The 18,620-nt window shown below is 43.0% G+C and overlaps 2 protein-coding genes across 7 annotated transcripts in view; one reads left to right on the top strand and one right to left on the bottom strand.

Annotated features, from left to right (window-relative positions):
- STARD9 (StAR related lipid transfer domain containing 9) overlaps positions 1-18,620 on the top strand; it is a 119,574-nt gene that overhangs the window by 89,039 nt on the left and 11,915 nt on the right. For 4 of the 5 annotated variants that reach the window (XM_079989752.1, XM_079989755.1, XM_079989754.1 and 1 more), the window contains 5 exons: positions 1,529-1,593; positions 1,688-1,896; positions 2,142-2,221; positions 2,825-2,983; positions 3,294-6,285. In XM_079989752.1, coding sequence (XP_079845878.1) covers positions 1,529-1,593; positions 1,688-1,896; positions 2,142-2,221; positions 2,825-2,983; positions 3,294-3,395 — 615 coding nt within the window. In that variant the 3' untranslated portion in view covers positions 3,396-6,285. Of the gene's footprint in view, positions 1-1,528; positions 1,594-1,687; positions 1,897-2,141; positions 2,222-2,824; positions 2,984-3,293; positions 6,286-18,620 lie in introns of those variants that run through there. The other variant, XM_079989753.1, reaches the window with a different exon arrangement.
- The window catches only part of CDAN1 (codanin 1), a 31,902-nt gene continuing 19,992 nt past the window's right edge, over positions 6,711-18,620 (bottom strand). Inside the window, exons 18-28 of one of the 2 annotated variants that reach the window (XM_079989891.1) lie at positions 17,613-17,746; positions 16,701-16,804; positions 15,505-15,654; positions 15,078-15,141; positions 14,396-14,474; positions 13,357-13,517; positions 12,273-12,380; positions 11,754-11,817; positions 10,718-10,920; positions 8,811-8,918; positions 6,711-7,806 (exon numbers count right to left, since the gene is read on the bottom strand). In XM_079989891.1, coding sequence (XP_079846017.1) covers positions 7,681-7,806; positions 8,811-8,918; positions 10,718-10,920; positions 11,754-11,817; positions 12,273-12,380; positions 13,357-13,517; positions 14,396-14,474; positions 15,078-15,141; positions 15,505-15,654; positions 16,701-16,804; positions 17,613-17,746 — 1,301 coding nt within the window. In that variant the 3' untranslated portion in view covers positions 6,711-7,680. Of the gene's footprint in view, positions 7,807-8,810; positions 8,919-10,717; positions 10,921-11,753; positions 11,818-12,272; positions 12,442-13,356; positions 13,518-14,395; positions 14,475-15,077; positions 15,142-15,504; positions 15,655-16,700; positions 16,805-17,612; positions 17,747-18,620 lie in introns of those variants that run through there. The other variant, XR_013842196.1, reaches the window with a different exon arrangement.

An 18,620-nucleotide genomic window follows, 5' to 3' on the forward strand; every position in this document is an offset into this window, starting at 1 on the left:
GATAAGAAAACCAAGACCCTAAAGTGTGGTAGTATGTCGAGCCAAAATGTTCCATAATAATCTCACTGGCTGTTTTTAATCTGAAGGGAAAATGTTTTGTATGATTGCAGTTTATACATCTGAACGTATTTGCCAAGGTCTGGTTTAGAAAAAAACACTGAAACTGTTTTTATATACAGTGGTACCTCGGGTTAAGTACTTAATTTGTTCCGGAGGTCCGTTCTTAACCTGAAACTGTTCTTAACCTGAAGCACCACTTTAGCTAATGGCGCCTCCTGCTGCTGCTGCGCCGCCGAAGACCAATTTCTGTTCTTATCCTGAAGCAAAGTTCTTAACCTGAAGCACTATTTCTGGGTTAGCGGAGTGTGTAACCTGAAGCGTATGTGTCAGAGCTACCTCCAGGTCCCAGCTCACAGAGGACCAACGCTAGGCTGTAGTTATGTACAAAAGTCTTTATTGAGGTTCAGTTTCCATTTTAAAGCCGCAGCGCGCAGCTCTACGTCTCGACCTTAGACCGGCGAAGTCCCGTCTGAGTCTCCGCCCCTTCCACACCAGTTTAACACTCTCGCTTTGCTCCACCTCTTCCTAAGTTCCTTTCTCCTCTGCGTCCTCCTGCCCGCTAGGGTTTCATCCTTTCTGGACTCCTCTGACGCTGACCCTGATGATTCTTCCCCCTCCTTCCGGCGGGCTTTAGGACCTGGTTCCCTATCCGGGCTACCTTCTGTGCCGCTCGCCTGTACATTTGAACTTGGCGCGCGCGCCCAGCCTGCAACTTTCCTCTTGACCGTTCCCTCGCTCTCCGATGGAGGCGTGGCCAACCCTGACTCATCTTCTCTCGCTGGTGGTGCATATGTGGGCTCTGATACCTGGGACTCCTCCCCCCCACTACGCTCTGGTGGGGAAGCTGGTCCTGATTTCCAACTGCTGCTCTGGGAGTCCCCGCTGGCCCCTTGCTTCTGGGGTGTCCCCCTTGGGTCCCCCCTTGCCCTGCCCATCGGCGCCCCCTTCTGTGAATCTTCCGATTCGCTGGAGAGGCTCATGGAATCTATCGGGCTGCTGTCATCTTCTCCTACGCTGCCCTCGGATTGCTCCCCCTCGCTCTCAATCTCCTCTCCTCCCTGCGCTCCCGCTGAGTCCCTGACAGTATGTAACCCAAGGTACCACTGTATCTGAAACAGCAACTCGTGATTTTGACCAGCTGCTGCATTTTTTATCCAGCATGGTGGATGTTTTTATAATGACAGCAAATGGGAGTGTGAATTACGATCCAAGGAAAGCAGCAGTTTATGCTTCCCAGTTAGCCTGCTTGTTTACTATGAAAGTTCTTCAAAGAATAGCAAAACATAGTTCCCAGTCTCTATATTTTAATGGATAATTTCATTAATGAATAATTATATGGCATTCACAAGAGGTTACTGAATTCCATTCTCAAGCTGAGCTCAGTCACGGAATTGAAACAAAGCTGAATTAAATGTAAGGGATTTGTAATGTCCATAACTATAACAAGGAATTTTAATTGCTTTCAAAGGTTATGGCAGTATGCTCAAATGACCTGAGGAATCTTTACAATGGCCAGGCAACAGCTGGTTGGAAGTAAGTTTATAGCAACTGTTCCTTCAAGTATTCTCAAGACTCTTTTTATTATATTCTTAATGAAAATGCGCTTTCATGTTGCCTTTCCAACCAGATACCAATGTGTGGAGAAGGATGTATTAGTTTATTATAAAGCCTTCTCATCTTCAGCAACCAAACATGGGTTCCTGGGAGCAGGCATGATCAACAAACCCCTTTCCACCGTATTGTGCATGTTGAAGGATCCTAGTAAGAGACATCTGTATGACAAAACCATTACCACGGCTCAAGTGCATAAGAAAATCACCAGCAACATTGAGCTGGGTGAGTATGAAAAGGAGCAGGTGGGAGAGAAATCATAACCCTTCCCTCCACCCACTGCTTCCCCCCCTAAAACCCCTCCTCCCAGATTTCCTGAGACATGTTTGCTGCATCATGGGAACAAGCAGCTGGGAGAACAGCTAGGTTAATCCTCCGAGTGCTGTATTTTTTAATGTGAAGTCTGCCTGAAGTCTGCCTAAATGAATGGGGAAATGGTTCTCATTTTTACTCTATGGATTTAATTCCAGTGTACGTGGTGAGTGACGTTTCTTTGTGCTACCAGAAGCAACCAAGAGACTTCTGCTGCATCTCTGTAGAAGCCAAAGAGGTAACTATATCAATGTTCAATAATCCTCATCCAACACAGCGTAAGAAAAATAATCAAAACTAGTTTTGTGATGAAAGTTGGACACCTTTCATACAATATCACTGCAACGATACTTTATTGAATAGCTTTCTACTTACCATAGCATTTTAGCTGTGTGTTACATCCGAGCTTTTTTATGCTCTCTATTGCAATTAACTCTCTTGTTTGGGGACTTATTATTTTTTGCTATGTTATGGGTTTTGGTTTTGGTTTATCTGTTGATAGGTGATTCCATAAATTTAATCAATAATTACAATTTTGGATCCCATGCTACACATGGATGGTTGGACACAAATCCAGTGACTCAAATCAGACTGATTGTAGTGATTAATTATTTACAGTGACTCAAATCAGACTGATTGTGTGATTAATTATTTCCAGTGACTCAAATCAGACTGATTGTGATGAACCATTCTTTCCTGTTAACAAAAGCAGCTGAACTATATGAAGCCTAGCAGCCTAATTAACAGAAGAAAGGGGAAACAGCCAGAAAGAGAAACTGCACACTTATGCCTACTGGATTTTTCTCAGCATAGCTCTTTATTCTGATTTCTTTGTATCCAGGAGAATGTGTGCATCCTGGCCATTCAATCTGTGTATGAAGAGTCGATGCCTCGTCCCTGTAAAGATATGGTACGAGGGGAGATTTTGCCCAGTGCTTGGATATTAGAGCCTGATATGGTGAATGGAAAAGATATCACTAAAGTTATCTACATGGTACAGGTAAGTGTCTGTGCAGATCTAGAAACTAGAAGTCTAGCAGGCTTGGGAACCTAATGAAGGATGATTGTGTTCTGGGTGCTGGAAGCGGGAAGCTCATGCATGTAGCAGCTGTTTATCATTTAACACATTTGTTGGAACATGTGAAGGGGGCTTCTACTGATCCAGTTTCTACCTGCCTGACAAATGCAACCTCCTTCAGCTAGCCTCTCCCATCTCACTGCAGAGGATACAATTTGGCATGTTTCTACAGAAGCACTTGGAATGGACTCTCAACGCTTACTGACAAAGCTTTCTTTTATTGCTGCTTCAGGTTGACCTTGGTGCCCCAGCCATCCCTGCAAGGCTTCTGAGCTCCATTGCCAAGCGACAGCCTTTGGTGATTGCTAGGCTTGGCCACTTTCTGGCTGGTTAGGTATGTGTGGTAAACATTGTCCACAAACTCAAAATGTAAGATACCAGCAATGCCAGAACTTGTTTTCTAGATAACTCAAAAATGGGAGGACAAAAGAAATCCTAGGAAAGCTCACTGCACAACACAAAACCACTAAGGAGCACCTGCTTCCGATATGGCAATCAGACACCAAACCTTAATGAAGCATCTGTCGTTCGGCTGAGTTTTCCTGTTCAGCTTTTAAAGAAATGCAACTTCAACAGAAACAATGGCCAAGCAAAAAGTGTTCCTTTTGCAAACTACCAATATTGGTAGGCGAAAGCCTGGTTGTAACCACTAGTTTTCAGTTGAAAACTTTCTTCATTCAGACTATTGGAAGACTGCTGATGCTGTAAGCCATGTAAAAAAACTTGAAACTTAGTGATACATTTATTTTAAAGGAGCACTTCACCACTGAAGCAAAACTACTGTAATGTCCTTTGCAGAGTGCCTGAACAAAAGGGTACTTGTGAATGAAGAATGCATTGTATTAATCATTGAACAATGTCAGCTTACTGATTGGATAACTCTCCAGTCCTGTCCAGGGGAAGTGAGGGTATACCAAGTTCCAGGCGTTCAACAAGAGTGGTTGGTGTGATAGCTCTTGTGGTCACTGTTTGCCCTCAGTCAGAACCATAACTCAGGAAGAGACACACCGTTCTACTACAGAATCACTGCGCCACAAGCCCAAGGGGTTGAGCCACACCAAACCGACAGCTCAACACAAGAACAGGTACTAGTCTACTGTAGAGCAGCAACTGCTCTATACTTATGAATAGAAGCTTCTTACACATTCTCTAGCGAAGCCATTAGATTAAAAACTCATCAAATCTCTGTATCAGCAGCAGGTTAAATTATTGTGAAGATAAGCTCAGAGCAGGGTAAATTCACTAAGATGCTTACCCTACCAAGATGAATTTGATTTTAGGGGTCAGTGGAAGCAAGCCCATGCAGAGCATGTCTGAGGCCTGGGGGTGGGAAAGCATAAAGTGATAAACTCAAACAAAAACCAGCAGTCCCTGGTGGGGCTCCCTGGCTGACTTAGCCCTCCAAGGACCAGGGCAAGTGTACCTACCTGCCTTCCCCTTTTGTACAGGCCTGAGCAAGAGTTTTTCTTGCTCTGCTCCCAGCTCCACCATGCTTATTGGTATTCCCCATGACTCCTTCCTCTTTATTACGTAACTGCACTTTCTGCTGCTCAACGTCTCGTCTGCAGTAACCCATCAAACCCAATTATATCAAATAAATCACGTTATGATTTGTTCCACTCCAATTGTTCGTAGTGAAGGAATAGCGTTAGCATTCTCTTTCCCAACTCCCCACTATAGTGTCCAAAAGCATGTTTTCTTCATGTGAAGGTGTAGACAACTTGATTCAGGTTGCTTCTTAAAATAAGACTCCTAGCAAGCAAGTAGTACAATGGCATCGTATTATAGCTACTGCATCATTTTCTGCCAGCCTGCTTCTTGTCCATTAGGAACTTGCTTCTTGAGCAGTTTTCTTAGGACTTTTCACTGCTCGGAACTTGTTTGCAGCATTCCATGTGAGTAACAGGAGATAACCTGACCATGAGCTTTCTTCCCTTTGCTGCAATACTTCTCTAGCTAATGAAGTGAACCTCTTGTTTCTCACAACGGAAACAAGGCAGAGACTAAGGCTGTTTGCATACATTGTGAGCTTAATAAGTAAGCTTGATAAGTGCTATATAGTAATCCCAAGTAGTTGTGTACTAGCGCCATAGTGTTTCTTTAACTCCTTCCTGCTGTGGCAGAAGCATGGGGAAGAGGAACACTCCCCTTCCTGCCCCGATTGGTAGACGTGCCTTGTGCTCTGGGATGGTGCTGCCTGGAGCCTGCAGCCTAGAGCCTAGCACTCATGTGATTTCAAAAAATGGGGGTGATACTCTGCTTCAAATTTCAGTAATTTCACAAGTCTCATTCAGCTGCTGGTTGTGTAGAAGAGCTGTTAGTGCCACAACTGAAGCTGTAGTCCAATGCAGTTACTTCAAGACACTTACGTTGACTCTAATAGGGTTTGCTTCAGAATAAACAGGGATAGGATTGTTAACACCTTCTGTCAGCATCGATGATGCTATTACAGTTATCAAGAAATCAAAGCACAGAAATTCTATTTGGTAAAAAAAAAAAGTGTGGTGAAATATGCCAAATACAGTATTAACGGAAATCCTGTGAGGCAATTGAAACTGGAAATGATTTACAGAATCATGAACACCAGCTTAGTCTTGCCTATAATTATCATTTGGGAGGGGGTATTCTGTAAATTGCCCGCAGTACCAGCAATCACATATTTTAGGAAATATTTCCAATCACTGGCCAAGTATTTGCTACATTAGTTTGTTTCTTTTTAATTTTTTTGGACATGGCACTCTGTTAACGAACCAAACAGCTTTAGCAGGAACAACATCTAAGATGGACTCTACTCTCAACACAGATGGTGCCTATTGAAGGATAATGTCTTATTGTACAGTGCATCAGATGTTTATTTTTATAATTGCACACAGTTGTTTTTCTATGTTTACAAATTAAGTTATTTATATATGGTTTTATATGCTGAAGCTAATTATTATTTTTCCAGGTATTCAATTAATGTATGCTTTTTAGAAATACTTGATACTTCAACAGTACTATTTATATAATAACTGGTTTCTTTTGCAACTATAACACTATGGTACCTGTGAATGCCTAGAATGAGAAGAATAGTCTTAAAGTGAGGCAAAACTATTTTCTGTGAAATCTTCTATTGAATGTGGGGGGAAATATACTCAGTTACTGTACCATATCTTTAGCCCATATCTGCTTTTAACCAAGATTGCTATTTTCATATCCTCACAATAAAAATAATTTTCTATATATGGAAATGACAGAAAAGTTCCATTATTTCCTGGCCTATTTTGACTAGGCTATGCATCAAGAGATGTTGCTAAGCTTGCCCCACCCCCCTAAATCTCTTTCATCAGTTTTCCTTTTTGCCTTGTTCCAGACTTTGTTAATATATTAGGAGCAGCAAAAAAGAGGTAATGTAGAAGATAAATGCTGCGAGTCTTGTCTGTCCTCCACTACATAAATTGGCAGTTATGGAACTAATGCAACAGCATGTTAATGGTTTAGCTACAGGCACCCTTAATTTATGTTTTCCACAAATCTCTTCCTTGGATCAAAATCAGTAACATTCAAGTAGCCTAAATTGAAGATTTTGTTATATAGTGAGTGATAACCTCATCTAGAGGATTCGTGAAATTTGCTGAAGTAGTTATACAAAGGATAAAGAACGAACAAATGGGGTATATAGAATCATTTTATTACTTTTTAATAAAGTAAAAGACAAGCAGGACTCTTGAAGAAAAAGTATGTGGTGCAAGAATAAAGGAAGGGGAGAAGAGGGGCTACAGCTCACAGGAAATGTCCGTTTTTATAGGTAAGTCTACAGAGTTATAGAGCACACCCAAAAAAGGATTGTCTTTTAAAACATGCTGGAATGCCAGAGTTTCCAACTCTGCAGTTCTTCAAAGCATTCTATCAAAAAGGGGAAATATTTCATTAAATGCTGCCACTTAAATCTGTTTCTCTAATAAAAGAAAACCTTTCCTTCATTATTTTTTAAAAAACCATATACTGTACTTAAAATCTACGTTATGAACAAACACTCATAAAAAACCCACAAGCCAATGCTTGGGAAATTGTTGTATTTTAAGACATGATTTGACCTTTTAAAAGGAGTAAAGGATTTAAAAATTTTCAAACTTGAGTTCTTGATAAATAGAAGTCTTACATTACGAGTTCTGCCCCAAAGGCCACACATGAACATTACTAGAACTGAGAATTTCCTAAGTAAGAATCCTCAGACACCTAGGAGTCTATTATACATCTGTTCATATTCCAGGCTCTTCCAACACTCCAGAACAGGAATGAGCCTCTGGTCTCCAGCTGCTGCTGGACTCCCATCATCCCTGACAACTGACCATGCTGGCTGGGCCTAATGGAAGATGAAGTCCAACAACATCTGGAGGGCCACGGGGTCCCCATTGCTGCTCCAGGCCTAAACCCTATATGCTGTCACACGCAGAAACATTGACTTGTTCCTGCAATTCCGATTAAGGTGCTTAAAATGGCTCCTCTTGCAACACTGTGTTCCCCTTGAAACATCTGGGCATTATTTGCAGAAGACCAAGGAGGTCCACAGTAATGCCCAAGCGCAACCGGAGCCAGGAAGTGATGAACGATTTCAGCAGCTTTTAAGCATCTCTGTGCTAGCTTTGTGCTGCTACGGGGCCTCTAGACTGCCCCACCAATTCACAGGGCAGGGTCTTTGGTTCTGCAATGCACTCCTCAGAAATAAATATTCGTAACAGTGCTTCTAGTTCCTTGGAGAAGTCCTGTGGAAAAAATGCAGAGCAAAATTTGAATTAGTGTAGGGGAATATGCTGAGTTAATCACTATGCTTTCAAGCTGTCCTATTAACACTGTCCATAAGTGCTTTTGCTGCTGCTGCTGCTGCTGTATTTTAGTCATTTATACTGACTGCTTTTTTGACCTTGCTGTACATGGAGGGCTTTCACTGAACTACAGCATAATTGCTTTCTAAATAAATAGATCAGCAGTATCATACAGCACTCTTTGGTGTGGTCCCTGTGCCTTTACATCAGTTTGTTCATCTTAATTTTTAGTTCCATGGGAACTGGAAAAGATTAGAAACTTTTATGTAGGCTGAAGCGAGACAGTATTTTCCATTAAAATGTATGGGCTGCCTTTCAACCGCAAAGTGGCTTATACAAATAATTATCATAAAATACTACAATGAAATGACAAGCAGAGAGATGTAGACTGCTTTAAATATACAGGAAAAACTAAACACCAAGTCTGCTAAAGTAGTCTTTTGCTATCCACATGAAGATTGCAATAGTGGACCTGGCAGATCTTGAGAGGGATTTGCTAGAAGGTAGATCTTTCCATGATGGCACCTATTTCTGGAGGATGCCCTCACTACACATGGTGGTAGAATCCAAAGCAATGGTCCCATAAACCATCCTGAAACCAGGTGTTTGGGGACATGGGTGGGGAACCTGTGGCTCTCCAGATGTTGGACTACAACTCCTTTCATCCCTAACTATTGGCCATACTGGCTGCGGCTCATTGAAGCAGAAATCCAGCAACACCTAGGAGGACCCGGAGGCTCCCATCCCCTGGTTTAGGGTTTTAAACAGTCAAAGCCAGCACCTTGGATTTAGCCCAAGAAACAAACTGCTAGTCACTTAGTCAGCAAGGAGTTACATGAGATCAGTCTGTAGCTATCACAGCTGGCATAAGGGAAACGAGAAGTCAAGTGTTTGTGTGTTAACTGTGCTCTGAACCCCCAAAAACCTGAAATGGGCATACTTACTGAAGGCCAAGGCAGTTTCTGGAGGTCATGCAAACAGCACTGTATCTCCGTATCTGCCATTAATCCATGCTCAACAAGACCACGAAGCATGAACAAGAACAAATCCCACTGCAAAAGAAACGGAGCATCAGGGCCTCCAAGTAATATGCCAATGAACTTCCTTGTGATTAAAATCCTGCTTAAATGAAAATACTGCCTGATAACATCAAGGAAACAGTTGCATGAAATCATACACCAGGAACAAGGCTAAGAAACAAAAGCCACATCTCTCGTACCCAAAATTGTGAGGGCGATTTCACACCAGAAAGGCACACTGCCTAATCGCATTTGCCAACTGATGGTTTGGAAGGGGCAGGACAAGAACGAACCCAGCTGGCAAGGCACAAATGCCATGAAGCTGTCTTGCACGGAAACCTGCAGCTGTTTCTCCCGCTAGCCAAAAGTTCCAAATTAGATCCTATGCTTTTTCCCTAGATGGGAATGCTACTAATTGGTTATGTGTGTTAACCTTTGGAAGGAATAAAGTGTTCCACCAATAACAAGTTCATCTATCTAAAAGCCTGGAGGTATATCATACTCCCGACATGAACTTCTGAGGATTCTGAAACTTCCCTGGGACTAGGCACAGAAAGATGGAAGAGGCAGAACATACATACATAGGGAGGCAGGATCACCTAGCTTAATTTCTCCGGCACAGCTGGTCTCCATTCCTTATATCACCTCAGTTTGTCCATTTATTTATTTATATTTCTTACAGGATTTCTTACCTGCCCTTCACTGTGAACTCCCAGGGCAGGATATAACAGTACAGCCATACGATTTAAAATCTACCTAAGTGAAGAAAAGGCTAGGACTGCAGGAGGGGCTGGATGGGTTTTAGGGATAGCGTAAACCAACAGCTGTCCTACAAAGAACTTACATTAACCAGTAACAAGATTACAGCGTTAAGACAGTTATTGAACATCTCTATTAAGAGTGTCTATTTGAAACCAAGTATTGTGCCTTGCAACAGTAACCACAAAGCTTTTGAGTGTAACCGAATAACATTCCTGCTTTGTTTTAAAAGTGCTTCATCCTTGTAACATCTTGCTGCCGGTAAATAAGAACGCCACCACAAAGAGTTACTGCTATAATATCTCTGCTGTGGGAATACAGGGAGAAATTAACACTAAATAGTGACCACGTTATCCCAGCACCCATCGGAAATGAGGATGTCTGTCATGCCCCTCCCAGGCAAAGTGTCTACCAGTCCCCGCCCCCCCCAAAAAAGTCAAAAAACTCACAAGGGTTGTCAACCTGGTGGCCAAGAAGCCTTCACTGGTGCCAGTTTGGCAATTCCTGAACAAAATATTTATTTCCACATAAGGTAAAGGTAAAGGGACCCCTGACCATTAAGTCCAATCGCAAATGACTCTGGGGTTGCGGCGCTCATCTCACTTTACTGGCCGAGGGAGCTGGTGTTTGTCCGCAGACAGCTTCCAGGTCATGTGGCCAGCATGACTAAGCCGCTTCTGGCGAACCAGAGCAACACACGGAAACGCTGTTTACCTTCCCGCTGGAGCAGTACCTATTTATCTACTTGCACTTTGACATGCTTTTGAACTGCTAGGTTGGCAGGAGCTGGGACCGAACAACAGGAGCTCACCCCGTCGCAGGGATTCGAACCACCGACCTTCTGATCGGCAAGCCCTAGGCTCTGTGGTTTATACCACAGCGCCACCCGCATTTCCACATACTTTTACCTATATCTCTCACTGGCATCCTTGCAGAAATAGTATGTGACAACTTTACTCTTTCACTGAACAGTGAAAGCCAAGCACTCCCCAGTCTTATGTTAGATTATGCCAAAGGTAAGGAGCACAAGGAGGTTTAGCAAGTGGCTTTGAAAGCACTCAGAAGCCCCCCACCTTGTCCTGTTTGTTTTCCGCAAGGGAGGCAGCATTTTTCCTACTGAAGATCAGCTGCAAGGGTACAGGTGCCTCAAAGTCTTCTTTCCAGATGGAGAGCAGGGACTTCAGAAGGCTAGAGATGAAGCGGTTCTTTCCTTGCTGCTGCTCCTGCTTCTTTGGGGCTGGGAAGGTCAGCCCATGGATAGGAACACGATCTGAAACTAGAAGCAACTGAGATAGAAATGCTGGACTTACTCATGAGAGTTATTTTTAATTCTGAAAAAGTGACATCATACCATGATGGAGGCAACTCTTTCCATCCACGCAAGAGGAGAAGGGCTTCAGGAACTTCCAGGGTATGGGGTGAGCCCTCTCGGTTTAGGAGGCCTTCACAGCTAACAAATGAACTCAGCTTCCCCCAAATACTACTGTGGGATCATGCCTGGACCCTGCAATCATCATCTGAGGCCCTTCTTCGTGTGCCTCATCCATGAGAGGTCCAGAGGGTGGCAACACAGGCCTTTTCTCTGGTGGCTTCCCATTTTGTGGATTTCTCTCTCCAGGGAGGCTCACCTGGTGCCTTTGTTGCTAATTAAACAATCTATGGACTGACTATACTTGTTATAGTTTATTACTATAGTACAGTGGACGCTCAAGTTGCGAACGTGATCCGTGCAGGAAGCACGTTCGCAACCCGCAGTGTTCGCAACCTGCAGCGCACGCGCAGGCTGCAACTCGGCACTTCTGCGCATGCGCAAAGTGCAATTTAGCGCTTCTGTGCATGTGCAAGCACCGAAACCCGGAAGTAACCCATTCTGGTGCGCAACCCAAAATCGTGCAACCTGAAGCGTCTGCAACCCAAGGTATGACTGTATTTTTGTGTTTTTATATTGTAAACCAGATGATTCTCTGATAAGAGTGGTATAGAAAATAAATACATAAGCAAGCAAGCCTTGACGGTTTGATACCATTCAGGACAGCCACTCCTCCAAAACGAGATGGTCTAATTAAGATCGAAGGGAAGAGGAACAGGGATGAGAATTACAGCTCTTACCTAGAAGGGAAGCCAGCTCTACTGTGCACTTGGCCAGTTGCTGCTCTGACGCTGGGCATATGAACTGAAAAACACAAAGCTGAAAACTGACTACAAAGAAATGCTTTCACAGGTACAGAGAATTTATCTGAGGCTTCTATCTTATCAAACACTTTGCATTTTGAGTATTCAAGTATCGCAAGCAATTATGAAGATATGCACAGCTATGGCTTTATATACAGGCCAGCAGGGGGTTTGAGTCTTTCCCAGTGGATAAAAGGGGGAAAGCTGTTAACTAATACATGTATGTGCCTTTCATATGATTTACAAGCAAATTCCATAACAAGTAAACCTTAGGAGGGCAGTTTAATTTAGAAATTCTCTTGCAAACACATAAACCATAAGTTAATTAGGAAAATGAAAACAACTGCTGAACCTAGTACATATATTAACACTGCTCCTCCACCCTCCCCCTCCATCTCCACTGCCGATAAAAGGCTACGTCAGAAATAATTCTGCAAGTAATGCACTCATTTCTACCTTTCTGCATCCAAGGGTCTGGCTCAACCTTCCCAACAAATTTTCCAAATCGACAAACTGGATTGCTTCATCCTCATTCCTTGGGCCGACAGCAAGGCACAACACATCCTAGATATAACAGCATTTGTGACTCAGAATGCACATATATGTTCTGGAATCCTAGAGAGCTCTGCTAACCATATAGAAAAGACAAAATATCACAGTGAAGCCTGAGAAACGGCAAGGAAGGCAGCACAGGGCTGGGCTATCCCACCCATTTCCCCATCAAATAAGCCTCCTTGTAGACAAGGGTGCTCAGAAATATGTCACATAGTAAAAGCTTGGGGTGGGAGAGTGGTAGCTTTCATCATCAAATGAATTACTAATGGGAGCAGGTTACCTAAAGCAGAACCTCCATAGACTGGATCCTTATCAGGACTGGCCTCACAAGCCAAACTGGGTGGTGCCACCTACCTGTTAGTCATGTGGGATCACCAATGACATCACATGATTGGCAGGCAGGCAGCAACCACCCAACTCTCAAAATGTGTGGGGTTTCCAAGTACCCAACACCCAGCTGGAAACCTGTTGCAGCTTCAAAGCTGCTTTGCTCTGGCAGCCACCTCCATTCTCCTTTAAAGGTGGGGTGGCAGCTCCTTTGAAGGTTTTTGCAAAGGACTTTCAGATGAAACTCCCACACCTGTTTCAGCCTCTGAGGAAAATGGCTGGAAGTTCCCTACTATGACCAAAAAAGGATCCCCTCCTAGGCCCACAGATGATCTTTGGAGGCCCTGCTCTGTCTGCACCCACAAAGGTGTCATAGGCAGCTGCTGGGGAGAGGGCCTTTTGGGTGGTGACACCCCAGCTGGTGAATTCTCTCACTTGAGAGGCTCGCCTGGCCTGCCTCCTCTGCAAGTGAAAACCTTTTTATTTTTATCTAAAAACTGTTTATTTAATTTCTAAGCTGTATTGCTTTGTTTATTTCATGATTTTATTGTTACTGTAAACCACCCAGAGAATTTTGTCATCAGGAGGCATATAAATATTGTTAATAAATAGCCAAAATAACAACACAGGTTAAGAGGAGAGAGCAGCGGATTCATACCTTGATTTCGTTTATGATCTGTGAGGGGAATGCAGCCTGATGCTGACAGTCTGGAGAGCACCCCTTCTTCTTCTGCACAGCTTCGCTAGTACTAGGCAGAGAAAGCGCTTGCGTTTTCAGCATGCGGCTGAATGTGGCCTTCACTTCTCTCTTAATCAAGGCTGTAAAAGGAACCAAAACATACACTCGCTTTCACACCCTGGACACTGAAAACTGGACACCCATTACATAATACAGAGCCACCTCCCCGCACCAGCCTTATGTGGTTCCTCCTTTTATATCAGCATTCATATGGCAGTTCACCTCTGCAAAGTTCAAGCAGCATAATCTGATCAAGAGAGGGCAGCCTTTCTGGGTTACCCTCAGGGGTAATCTGTCAGGGGCTGGAAGGCAGCAAAATAAGGTCACTTGTTTCAGTTGTTTCTATTACCCGCTTCTCATTCACTTCCCTGCCAGCGGGCTGCCAGCGAGAGACTGATCCCTCTTGCAAGAGTTCTGAATTGGGCCTGGAAACAACCATGGAGCCAATGAAGTGGTTTCAGTAGTGGAGTAACATGCTCCCCACCCCCAGCTCCAGTTAGCATCCTTGCTGCCACACTTTGAACAAGTTTCCAGACGCTTTTTAGAGGCAGCCCCATGGAGAGTGTGTTGCAGTAGCTCATATGCGATGTATCTAAAGCAGTGTTTCCCAATTGGTGGTCTGTAGACCTTCGGTCGCATGCTGATAGCCACCCGGGGGGCGTCTGGGTCACATGACTCATGCAGGAGCATGGCCAGAAGATGCACATCCCAGATTTGTGCTGGGACACGTTGGAGGGTATGGTAGCACCATTCACACAACAAAACATTTTCAAAAGTAGAGGGTCCATGGCTTGGCTTTTGAAAAACGAGGTCCAAAGTATAACTGGGAATCATAGATCTGCCTCTTCCAGAAACAGATGCAGTTGGCACACCCGCTTATACTGGGAAAAGGTCTTTTTCGCCACAGCCACCAAATGGCACCTGGGGTAAAGCACATAGAAACAGTGGAAAAGCTTACCTGTGATGTTGGTGGTGAGCCAAGTGCAGGCCTTCTCGGTAGCTAGTCCCACCGCAATATTTGCTGCACAGCTCAAAACCTTGGGTGGAAGAGCAAGTGAGATTTATAGTTATTTCCACTGATTACATTCAAGGCTGTGAATACACTATCAACAACAGTCACAACAAATCAATACAAAGTTGCAGCGAGCACAAGAAATCAGATGGAAAATTAGCCTCGAATGAAAATTGAGGGATTGATTTTGGTCTCTCACCATCCTGCTGAAACAATAAATGGGGATTGGCTTCGGCTCCTCCAACTGCCGCTAAAATGTTGATTAAGAGGAATATAAAGCAAATGTTCCTTGAATGGCCCAATATGGCAACTGGAACATTTTATTTTGTAGCTGGAAAAAATGCAGAGGAGCATTACTTGGGCCTTAAGAGCTAGGAACTGTCATACCTCATTTTAACGTGACTGACTGAATGAGGATGTTGAGATTTTAGAAACAGCTTTAATGTTTCAAATGCTTGTTCGTTTTAGCAAAAAGGTCTGGCTATTTTAGATGATCACGAGGTTCAGAAGTTTTTGGCTTCTGGCCATTTTTAAGTCACCGTGTCAAAAAAAAAAAGCACAATTTTCCAATGTAGAAAAAGCAAAAAGAAAGCATTAAAAAAGGACAAGTATCCTAAAATATACATACTGCTGCAGATGTCTCTTCTGGCAGCAAGATTTTCACAGCCTCAGGGGCCTTCTTCCTGCAAAATCTGTAGATGTACATAGGCATTATAAAAAGCACCGCCTGAAACATTATATGTAAGACATGATATTAGAAAATCTGTATTTTTCGTCCCCCCAGGGATGCAGCCCAAATATGAATTTCAAATGGATTCAAACTGCTGGGAGTAACTGAAAGCAGAACAGTTTCCTACTCAGCTCCCTCTAAATTTGGGTACCTACACCTGAAAGCCAGAGGGGAAACTGAGCCAATCTCTCAGTAGTTATCCTGGCTGATACCAAGGTGAGAACTGAAGTGACCACATACTGGGCGCAGTCTCAATGTGACAGCCCAGGACAGCAGCATGACCACAAGGGAAGATCTATTATGTCACCCAGCTGTTGTTCCTTACTCTTTGCCTTGAATAAGAGCCTGTGCCCCTTCTTCATACAGCTGAGAGCACACTTCATCCAGCAGTTTGTCGTAATTGCCAACTTCCGCCTTCACTTTGTCCTGTAACATGACTCTGGCTCTTTTCACCAGCTCTGCTACCAGAGTTGCCCTGCAAAAGCCAATAGTAATAGCACAATAATAATAAAAACAACCAAAATATATGCTGAGAAATTACAGGTTCAGAATTTACATCCTGAATCAGGTTTGCAGGAAAGCCTTCTATTAATGGTTTGGATACTGTGGGAAACTATGGTTTAACATGCGTCTGCTGTGAATCTAGGGGCATGAGAAGGAGACGCTCTTGAGCTTCTCATTGCCAATCCCAAAAAACAGGGTTTGTTGACCTAGAAACATAATGGTGTGTGCGCCAATCTTAACATTTTTCTGTTGTTTATTACTGTAGGTCATGGCATAACTTTATATAAAATATAAGTGAGACCATGTGGATAAAGCTACCATATAAGCAGGCAGCAATCACACATGCACAACCTGATCAAAAGAGCCTAAAGTGTGAGTGAGAGAGAGAGAGAGAGAGTGTGTGTGTGTGTTACATTTGCCACAGAACTCACACTAAAAGTGAATTAAGAAGGGGAAGCATTACAAAAAAAGACAACACATGAGAACAAACCCAAAGGAGCTTAAAAGCAATGTACTGGAGATTTAAAAGAGTAGGAAAATAAAAGGGTCTTTGCCAGGCTCCCGGGCCAGCCAATTGGCTGGAAAGGGAGATGATCTCACGGGGGCTGCAAACCAGCCCCCGCGCATGTGGGGGGAGGGCATGAAGCCCGCAACCCCACCTTCTCTCCAGCTTGGAAGTGGCTTTGCAGAAAGGAGCCAAGCGAGCTTCTGTAGTGAGGTGAGCACAAAGAAGGCTTAGAACTTACATTTAATAATAAAATCGGTTGATTTCACTCAGTATTTCTCACATTTCACAATTCACCATCACCGTTTGCTCTACTGACAAATTTCACAACAATATAAGGGATGCACAAGACTAAGAGACGTAACAGTAAAACCCACAGGCATGTCCTTGCATCATTTAAAAGCTGCCTGTTTATATGATTAATACAAGGGGGAAAGATCTTTCAATGTAAATTCTCCCCACCAGACCATTTATGAAGTCCATCAGGTTACAGGTGCCTTTCCTGCCCTTACTTGATGTGCTTGACACAGTTGGATCCAATTCTCTCTGCCACGAATTCTACAGTTCTCCGCAGAGATGGGGGCTGATTGTGGAAGAAGGCTTGTTCCAGCTCTGCCTGTTAAAAACAGGAAGAACAAGAATCCTAAGGAAACGAAAGCATTCTACATGAAGCATTGTTCTCCCCCCCCCCCAACACGAGCCATTCCTGAATGCTTTGATTGTTTATTCTATTTGATTGGCATTTTTTAAATTTAAGGGTGGTATCCAACTAAATTTTATTCAGGACAGACCCACTGAAATGAGTGGGCATAATCAAGTCAATCAATTTCAACGGGTCAGCTCTGAGTAAAAGTTAGTTGAATGCCACTACCCTTGGAACAAAACATCAAAAAACTGCCTTCCAAATAATGTCCCATAAATGGGGAGCGAGGAACCAGAGACAAATATAAAAAGGAGCATGTTGAATTTTCAATCGACTGGCCTGCCCCCCCAATAAAGACTTTTTAATGCTTGCATATGATTTATTTCATGAAATAAATATACTGCTTGATTGTAAAAAACTTACAAACAAACCCACCAAAGCAGTTTCTTTAGCATTTCATAAGCTTTGCAGCAAATTCAGGTTTTTCCTAACTCTGTTCCCTAATTCCCTTTCCCATTTCTTTATTTAGCTAGGGGTCAATTGCCTCTTGCATGCTTGCAATTCACACAAAATTAGTGGCATAGGGTGTATGGCTACTTCTTGCACAGCTCCACTAAAAAGAAATATCAAAGTGCAAGTTGAAAAACTCCTCCCTGAAAAAATCCAGCCTTCCCCAACCTGCTGCCTTACAGATCTTGCTGGACTCCATCTCTAATCATCCCAAGCCAACAGGACCAATGGTTAAGGATGATGGGAGTGGCAGTCCCAAAACACCCCTCACCTGAAGTTTCTGCTGTGTGATGGGAGGCTTTGGAACCAAGGTCTCAGCAGCAGTCGGAGTTATTTTCCTTACATAACCACCATTCTTTCCTCCGCTTCCCAACACAAAAGACGACAGCAGTTTCCTCAACTCACCTAGAGCAGAAGGATACGCGGATTACAAGACAGCACACGTAGATATCTGAATACTCTGGTTTTTAAAATTCAATCTGATTGACAATTTTAAAATTTAGGGGTGGTATCCAACTAACTTTTATTCAGGTCAGACACAACAAAATGAGTGAAATATAATTAAATCCAGGAAGAGTTGGAGACAGAAAACTGCAGAGAAGTGTATGAGACTGAACACTGGAGAAAAAAGAAGCCATGATTCCAACCACACTTGAGTAGGAGCTCAGAATCATAAGCAGTTTGGGATGTTATTCACGGTGAATGGAAAAGCAAGGACAAATCACCAAATAGTATTTCCACAGGTCACAACCCCCTAATCTGTGGGCCCAGTTTAAGTGTCATACTGAAACACACAAAAAACTTTTTAACAGATAATTGTAACTCAATTTTGGAGTAGGAAGCTCAACGTTTTACCTCTAGAAATTTTGGAGCATGATCCACGAAGAAATAAAGAAAATATTAAGAATATCATATAGTAAAAGGCCAGAGGCATTCCTTTTAGGAATTTTAAATGACGATATTCCAAAAGACAAAAATATTTTTTTCTTATACGCAACGTCTGCAGCAAGAATCCTGGTGGCTAAGTACTGGAAAGGGAATCAGTTACCCACTAGGGGAGAATGGCTATGTAAGCTCTCAGAATACTTAGAATTAGCCAAATTGAGAGATATAATAAGACAAAAACCAAAAAGTGAAGTAAAAAAAGAATGGGAGTGCCTAAAGGAATACCTCAAAAGTCAAGGTTTGAGGGCAGAAATCTGGCTGAGTCTGGAATAACCTTGTGAAGTGAAAGGATATGAAAGAAGGATTTATATCTAGATGTTAGGATAGAGAGGAT

This window comes from Podarcis cretensis, assembly GCF_951804945.1.
Source record: "Podarcis cretensis genome assembly, chromosome: 1".
NCBI classification, from domain to species: Eukaryota; Metazoa; Chordata; class Lepidosauria; order Squamata; family Lacertidae; genus Podarcis; species Podarcis cretensis.